This window comes from Haliotis asinina, chromosome 15 (genome assembly GCF_037392515.1).
Source record: "Haliotis asinina isolate JCU_RB_2024 chromosome 15, JCU_Hal_asi_v2, whole genome shotgun sequence".
Taxonomy (NCBI): domain Eukaryota; kingdom Metazoa; phylum Mollusca; class Gastropoda; order Lepetellida; family Haliotidae; genus Haliotis; species Haliotis asinina.
Genome location: NC_090294.1, coordinates 34,524,004 through 34,532,308, shown reverse-complemented (window position 1 = coordinate 34,532,308; position 8,305 = coordinate 34,524,004). Strand labels below are relative to the sequence as shown.

The window sequence follows — 8,305 nt, the reverse complement described above, 5'->3', positions numbered from 1 at the left end:
TCAACAGACAGGTCGAGGGTATTGCATCAGCAAGGTTGGTACCATGACAGAGATGAAGTTAGTGAGCGAGCCAGGTGTTCTGTTATCCACAATAGTCGAGCATGTCCAAAGTAAGCATTAGAAATGAACCTGGCTCGAGGTGATGTGTCAAACTGAGCCTGTGCTCTAAGCATGACGTGCGAGCACTTTAACCACTAGGCTACCCCAACACCCTTAGGTGAGTAGAGCACATTGCCGAGGGTACAGAGGGCGATTCAGTGTAGCACTCACAACCGTAGGTCAACATTTGATAATATATCTAATTGGAATTGATGCAGGGCTTCTTGAGGATAAAGGGAGCATCTCCGGGGTCACTCCAACAACTCGTTTGTCAGTAAATTCAACTGATGACTAGTTCGCGTGAGTTGCTTGGATTGTGGCCTTTGTTCCACACTTAGCCTCTGTAATAGATTCAATTAAATTGCAATTCCTAGGTCAATTCCTCCCCTGTTGTCCTTCTGATCCGATCATATAAAGTAGATCCGCTCAGCAATTATTGCCAGGATGAGCCTGAGTTTATTTGAACATTGACAAAATCTTTAAGGCTCTCCGGTATTAATTGTATCCTGATTTAATTAGCAGTCAATCAATTATTTTGCTCCCTCCCCTTTCCGTGATCAACATATGCAATCAATATCATATTTCAGATGCAATTTAGGATTGGCCCCTCTTTCATCGTGTTCTCCGACACTCGCAATCCCGGAGCAATTCCACAAGCAATTGCCCTGTCATTCACTTGAAATATAGAATTTCACCCCCTTAAATCAACGGCCCCACTCTTCAGTTTCCCAAACAAAGATGAAATATATAAATATGACATAGATGTACGCGTTTCTGCGACATTTCTGAAACAGCATATCTGTAATAATACATCACCAAAACAAGCAATCACTCCCCAGCTCGCGTGAGTAGCTCCGAGTGTTCATGTAAGCGGGGTGGTGTTGCAGTGGTGTTAAATGTAGTAGCCTGACTGTATATGCAACATGATCAAAGCTGTTAGTGTGTACCAATTCCTTACCATTAGGTCACCTTTGTGAATTTATGATTACGTTAGTGTTTCCCGAAAGGAGACTCTGGTGCCAGTTGTCGTTAGATGCATCCGACACACGAAATATTTAGCATATTCTGCTTCTTGTTATTTATGGATGTCCACTTATAGTGTAGATATTATTACTTAAGACTACGTCTTGTTCAGATGAAAAATAATCTGTATTACCACGGGAGTGGGTATCTCATTGTGGACTACTTGAGACAGATTGATCTGTATCATAAATTCGTAATCTGAACGGCGGGCTACATTCAAATTGTGTACCATGACTTTTTCCATTTGTAAATAGTAATGTGATAAGTAAATGTCCATGTATGTGATTGAGACACTTCTGGTGCTACGTAAAACTCAACTCAGCTCAACAATGTGAACACCCTCATACTCTTCCTCATGTTATCACGTTTTGACGGGACCGGTGAAACGCTGGAATCGAAAAGAACGATAATATAGTTTACTGTAGGCATGTAGATGTAAGTGCTAGATTAAAGCAATGCATGCTTGTGGTTTGTTACACGTGGTGGACAGACATGGAAGAGGAAGCGAGAAGACAGTGGTTCTTATGTAAATATATGTGAAACCATGTTGATCGTAACACGTACACACGTATTTCTGCCCTTGAACGTCCCGAGCAAACCGTTCAGGCCTTTGACTGATGTAAACTGACAGGCATGAGTGCCACATTTTCACACCCTGGTTACATGATGAAATCCGACATTATGCTAATGTGGCAGCGCTTCGCTGGGCAGGGCTTGCAGGAGCGTCTCTGCTTAATCTGGGCTTATAATTATGTCTTTGTGTGAATGTCACAGTTTCCGTGAAGCCAAGCGCATTTTTCTATCCACCTTTCACCAGGACACAGACAGTTCAATAAACGATATTTTGAATACACAATGCCTTTCAGGAAGTGGCCCAAAACAATATATGTTTTGGATTACAGCTTCTAGCACTTCACTTGGTCTTCCCATCTTGGATTCGAATCCCCACTCACAGAGTAAGGCACTTAACCGATAGTACACAGTCTCACCCACTCAGCCACCGCTGGCTGACATTGTGTTCAGATTATAAGGTACCTTACTCTGAGATTGTGGTTTGAATCCCGGATTGGACTTATCACTGCTTGCAGTGACCACAAGTGTGTTTGTATCAATCCTATTAATTGCTATTCATGACCCGTAAAATATAGCGCTGACTGTTGCAAAAGATGAACTTGCAGGAGCAAAGATATTTGTTGTGTGTGCAACTGTTAGTTTTAATGCATATTGTATATCATTAATTCATGACAGTGCTAGACAGACTGTTAAAACATCTTTAAAACAACAAATTTCAATGCTTAAAATACTTAGTCAGAATACAGAAATTCTGCAAATTTTCCCTGTTGGCTGCAGACTTGCCACAAAGCTCATTTCAATGGTATGGACAAAGTCTTAACTAAAGATGTCAGAAAACAACGTGATGTTAATGCTGGGGTGCAACTGAGCAGGCATTGACTGAGGTAAGACAATCGTTGAAGCAGATGTGTAGTTGAGAAAAATGTTACAGGAGAACGTCATCGAGGTATATTCTGCTGCAAGAGTTTCTTGTAATAGATGTTAATGATAGATGTAGTTGTCGCGGATGCTAATGAAGAGCTTTGTTGTGATAGATGCTCCTGATAGATGCTCCTGATAGATGTGGTTGTCGAAGATGTTAATGAAGAACTTTCTTGTGATAGATGCTGAAGGATAACATCTCCATAGTTGTGGTGGATACTGCAGATGCAGTTGTTCAGGTGACGTAGTTGTAGTAGATGGTGTTGGATGGTATGGTTGTAGTAGATGCTGCTGGATGGCGGATGTAGCGTGTTTTAGATGCTGCTGGATGATGTAGTTGTCGTAGGTACTGCTGGATGACGTATTTCTGGTAGTTGGTGCTGGATGACGTCGTCGTAGTAGATGCTGCTGGTTGGCGGGTGTAGCTGTGAGATGCTGCTGAATCACGTAGAAGTGATAGAAAGTGCTGGATGACGTAGTTGTGGTAGATGGTACTGGATAACGTCGTTGTTGTAGAGGTTGCTGCATGACGTAGTTGTGGTAGATGGTACTGGATAACGTCGTTGTTGTAGAGGTTGCTGGATGACGTAGTTGTGGTAGATGGTACTGGATAACGTCGTTGTTGTAGAGGTTGCTGCATGACATAGTTGTGGTAGATGGTACTGGATAACGTCGTTGTTGTAGAGGTTGCTGCATGACGTAGTTTTGGTAGATGGTACTGGATAACGTCGCTGTTGTAGAGGTTGCTGCATGACGTAGTTGTGGTAGATGGTACTGGATAACGTTGTTGTTGTAGAGGTTTCTGGATCACGTAGCAATGGTAGATGGTACTGGATAACGTTGTTGTTGTAGAGGTTGCTTTATGCCGTAGTTGTGGTAGATGGTACTGGATAACGTCGTTGTTGTAGAGGTTGCTGCATGACGTAGTTGTGGTAGATGGTACTGGATAACGTTGTTGTTGTAGAGGTTGCTTTATGCCGTAGTTGTGGTAGATGGTACTGGATAACGTCGTTGTTGTAGAGGTTGCTTTATGCCGTTGTTGTGGTAGATGGTACTGGATAACGTTGTTGTTGTAGAGGTTTCTGGATCACGTAGCAATGGTAGATGGTACTGGATAACGTCGTTGTTGTAGAGGTTGCTGGATGACGTAGCAGTGGTAGATGGTGAAGGATGACGTGATTGTGACAGATGATGCTGCATGACGTAGTTGTGGTAGATGGTACTGGATAACGTCGTTGTTGTAGAGGTTGCTGCATGACGTAGTTGTGGTAGATGGTACTGGATAACCTCGTTGTTGTAGAGGTTGCTGCATGACGTAGTTGTGGTAGATGGTACTGGATAACGTCGTTGTTGTAGAAGTTGCTGGATGACGTAGTTGTGGTAGATGGTACTGGATAACGTCGTTGTTGTAGAGGTTGCTGGATGATGTAGCAGTGGTAGATGGTGAAGGATGACGTGATTGTGACAGATGGTGCTGGATGACGTAGTTGTGGTAGTTGGTGCAGGATGATGTATTTGTGCTAGATGCTGCTGGGTGACGAGTGTAGCAACGGGAGATGCTCCTGGATGATGTAGTTGTGCTAGATAGTGTTGGAGGAGTTACTTGTGCTTGATGACGTCGCTGTGATAGATGCTACTAAATGACGTAGTTGTGGTAGAGGCTGCAGGATGGCTGGTGTGGCTGTAGGAGATACTCCTGGATCATGTAGTTGATGGTGCTGGATGACGTAGCCGTACTAGATGGCGTCATTGTGCTGGATGCTGCTAAATGTACTTGTGGTAGATAGTGCTAGATGGCGCCGGTGATGCTGGACAACGCAGTTGTGTTAGATGCTGGATGACGATAGATCCTAATGAGAGATGTAGCTGTCAAAAAAGCTAATGGTGGATACATTTGAAATGATTGAGGATGGTGTAGACTACGGCTGAGGATATCTGTTGCGGGAGATGATGCTTGGGACGTTGTTGAGATGGATCATACTGGGGATGCTGCTGAGGTGGATCATGCTAAAATGTAGTTGATTTGAATGCTACTGGGGATGCTGTTGAGGTAGATGCTGCTGGGGATGTTGTTCAAACGGATGCTACTATGGATGTTGTTGAAGTGGATGCCACTGGGGATGTTGTTGAATTGGATGCTACTGGGGATGTTGTTGAAGTGGATGCTATTGGGTATGTTGTTGAAGTGGACGCCACTGGGGATGTTGTTGAAGTGGATGCTACTGAGGATGTTGTTGAAGTGGATGCTACTGGGGATGTTGTTGAAGTAGATGCCACTGGGTATGTTGTTGAAGTGGATGCTACTGGGGATGTTGTTGAAGTGGACGCCACTGGGGATGTAGTTGACGTGGGTGCTACTGGGTATGTTGTTGAAGTGGATGCCACTGGGGATGTTGTTGAAGTGGATGCTACTGGGTATGTTGTTGAAGTGGATGCCACTGGGTATGTTGTTGAAGTGGATGCCACTGGGTATGTTGTTGAAGTGGATGCCACTGGGTATGTTGTTGAAGAGGATGCCACTGGGTTTGTTGTTGAAGTGGATGCCACTGAGTATGTTGTTGAAGTGGATGCTACTGGGTATGTTGTTGAAGTGGATGCTACTGGGTATGTTGTTGAAGTGGATGTCACTGGATATGTTGTTGAAGTGGATGCCACTGGGGATGTTGTTGAAGTGGACGCCACTGGGGATGTAGTTGACGTGGGTGCTACTGGGTATGTTTTTGAAGTGGATGCCACTGGGGATGTTGTTGAAGTGGATGCTACTGGGTATGTAGTTGAAGTGGATGCCACTGGGTATGTTGTTGAAGTGGATTCCACTGGGTATGTTGTTGAAGTGGATACCACTGGGTATGTTGTTGAAGAGGATGCCACTGGGTTTGTTGTTGAAGTGGATGCCACTGAGTATGTTGTTGAAGTGGATGCTACTGGGTATGTTGTTGAAGTGGATGCCACTGGGTATGTTGTTGAAGTGGATGCCACTGGGTATGTTGTTGAAGTGGATGTCACTGGATATGTTGTTGAAGTGGACGCCACTGGGTATGTTGTTGAAGTGGATGCCACTGGGTATGTTGTTGAAGTGGATGCCACTGAGTATGTTGTTGAAGTGGATGCCACTGGGTATGTTGTTGAAGTGGATGCCACTGGGTATGTTGTTGAAGTGGATCCCACTGGGTATGTTGTTGAAGTGGATGCTACTGGGGATGTTGTTGAAGTGGATGCTACTAAAAATGGATGTTTTTGAAGTGGATGCTACTAAAAATGGATGTTGTTGAAGTGGATGCCACTGGGTATGTTGTTGAAGTTGATGCCACTGGGTATGTTGTTGAAGAGGATGCCACTTGGGATGTTGTTGAAGTGGATGCTACTGGGGATGTTGTTGAAGTGGATGCTACTAAAAATGGATGTTTTTGAAGTGGATTCTACTAAAAATGGATGTTGTTGAAGTGGATGCCACTGGGTATGTTGTTGAAGTGGATGCCACTGGGTATGTTGTTGAAGTGGATGCCACTGGGTATGTTGTTGAAGTGGATGCCACTGGGTATGTTGTTGAAGAGGATGCCACTGGGTATGTTGTTGAAGTGGATGCCACTGGGTATGTTGTTGAAGAGGGTGCCACTGGGTATGTTGTTGAAGTGGATGCTACTGGGGATGTTGTTGAAGTGGATGCTACTAAAAATGGATGTTGTTGAAGTGGATTCTACTAAAAATGGATGTTGTTGAAGTGGATGCCACTGGGTATGTTGTTGAAGTGGATGCCACTGGGTATGTTGTTGAAGTGGATGCTACTGGGGATGTTGAAGTGGATGCTACTGGGGATGCTGTTGAAGTGGATGCTACTAAAAATGGATGTTGTTGAAGTGGATGCTACTAAAAATGGATGTTTTTGAAGTGGATGCTACTAAAAATGGATGTTGTTGAAGTGGATGCCACTGGGGATGTTGTTGAAGTGGATGCCACTGGGTATGTTGTTGAAGTGGATGCTACTGGGGATGCTGTTGAAGTGGATGCTACTAAAAATGGATGTTGTTGAAGTGGATGCTACTAAAAATGGATGTTGTTGAAGTGGATGCCACTGGGTATGTTGTTGAAGTGGATGCCACTGGGTATGTTGTTCAAGTGGATTCCACTGGGTATGTTGTTGAAGTGGATACCACTGGGTATGTTGTTGAAGAGGATGCCACTGGGTTTGTTGTTGAAGTGGATGCCACTGAGTATGTTGTTGAAGTGGATGCTACTGGGTATGTTGTTGAAGTGGATGCCACTGGGTATGTTGTTGAAGTGGATGCCACTGGGTATGTTGTTGAAGTGGATGTCACTGGATATGTTGTTGAAGTTGACGCCACTGGGTATGTTGTTGAAGTGGATGCTACTGGGTATGTTGTTGAAGTGGATGCCACTGAGTATGTTGTTGAAGTGGATGCCACTGGGTATGTTGTTGAAGTGGATGCCACTGGGTATGTTGTTGAAGTGGATCCCACTGGGTATGTTGTTGAAGTGGATGCTACTGGGGATGTTGTTGAAGTGGATGCTACTAAAAATGGATGTTTTTGAAGTGGATGCTACTAAAAATGGATGTTGTTGAAGTGGATGCCACTGGGTATGTTGTTGAAGTTGATGCCACTGGGTATGTTGTTGAAGAGGATGCCACTTGGGATGTTGTTGAAGTGGATGCTACTGGGGATGTTGTTGAAGTGGATGCTACTAAAAATGGATGTTTTTGAAGTGGATGCTACTAAAAATGGATGTTGTTGAAGTGGATGCCACTGGGTATGTTGTTGAAGTGGATGCCACTGGGTATGTTGTTGAAGTGGATGCTACTGGGGATGTTGAAGTGGATGCTACTGGGGATGCTGTTGAAGTGGATGCTACTAAAAATGGATGTTGTTGAAGTGGATGCTACTAAAAATGGATGTTTTTGAAGTGGATGCTACTAAAAATGGATGTTGTTGAAGTGGATGCCACTGGGGATGTTGTTGAAGTGGATGCCACTGGGTATGTTGTTGAAGTGGATGCTACTGGGGATGCTGTTGAAGTGGATGCTACTAAAAATGGATGTTGTTGAAGTGGATGCTACTAAAAATGGATGTTGTTGAAGTGGATGCCACTGGGTATGTTGTTGAAGTGGATGCCACTGGGTATGTTGTTGAAGTGGATGCCACTGGGTATGTTGTTGAAGTGGATGCCACTGGGTATGTTGTTGAAGAGGATGCCACTGGGTATGTTGTTGAAGTGGATGCCACTGGGTATGTTGTTGAAGAGGGTGCCACTGGGTATGTTGTTGAAGTGGATGCTACTGGGGATGTTGTTGAAGTGGATGCTACTAAAAATGGATGTTGTTGAAGTGGATGCCACTGGGTATGTTGTTGAAGTGGATGCCACTGGGTATGTTGTTGAAGTGGATGCTACTAAAAATGGATGTTGTTGAAGTGGATGCCACTGGGGATGTAGTTGAGGTGAATGCGACTGGGGATGTTGTTGAAGTGGATGCTACTGAGGATGTTGTTGAAGTGGATGCTACTGGGGATGTTGTTGAAGTAGATGCCACTGGGTATGTTGTTGAAGTGGATGCTACTGGGGATGTTGTTGAAGTGGATGCCACTGGGGATGTAGTTGACGTGGGTGCTACTGGGTATGTTGTTGAAGTGGATGCCACTGGGGATGTAGTTGACGTGGGTGCTACTGGGTATGT

General features: G+C 44.3%; 3 protein-coding genes across 3 annotated transcripts; 2 read left to right on the top strand and 1 right to left on the bottom strand.

Moving 5' to 3' along the window:
* Positions 1 to 2,851: 2,851 nt before the first annotated feature.
* LOC137264984 (rac guanine nucleotide exchange factor JJ-like) lies at positions 2,852 to 4,366 on the bottom strand. The gene is made up of 3 exons (XM_067800322.1): positions 4,311 to 4,366; positions 3,840 to 4,178; positions 2,852 to 3,698 (listed from the first exon to the last, which is right to left on the bottom strand). Exons 1-3 carry the CDS (start codon positions 4,364 to 4,366, stop codon positions 2,852 to 2,854), a joined length of 1,242 nt encoding a protein of 413 aa, XP_067656423.1.
* Positions 4,367 to 4,705: 339 nt separating this feature from the next.
* Positions 4,706 to 6,027, top strand: LOC137264983 (chondroitin proteoglycan 1-like). Its single transcript, XM_067800321.1, has 2 exons — positions 4,706 to 5,692; positions 5,860 to 6,027. Exons 1-2 carry the CDS (start codon positions 4,706 to 4,708, stop codon positions 6,025 to 6,027), a joined length of 1,155 nt encoding a protein of 384 aa, XP_067656422.1.
* Positions 6,028 to 6,322: 295 nt separating this feature from the next.
* LOC137264981 (chondroitin proteoglycan 1-like) lies at positions 6,323 to 7,337 on the top strand. The gene is made up of 3 exons (XM_067800320.1): positions 6,323 to 6,464; positions 6,680 to 7,029; positions 7,170 to 7,337. Exons 1-3 carry the CDS (start codon positions 6,323 to 6,325, stop codon positions 7,335 to 7,337), a joined length of 660 nt encoding a protein of 219 aa, XP_067656421.1.
* The last annotated feature ends 968 nt before the right edge of the window (positions 7,338 to 8,305 follow it).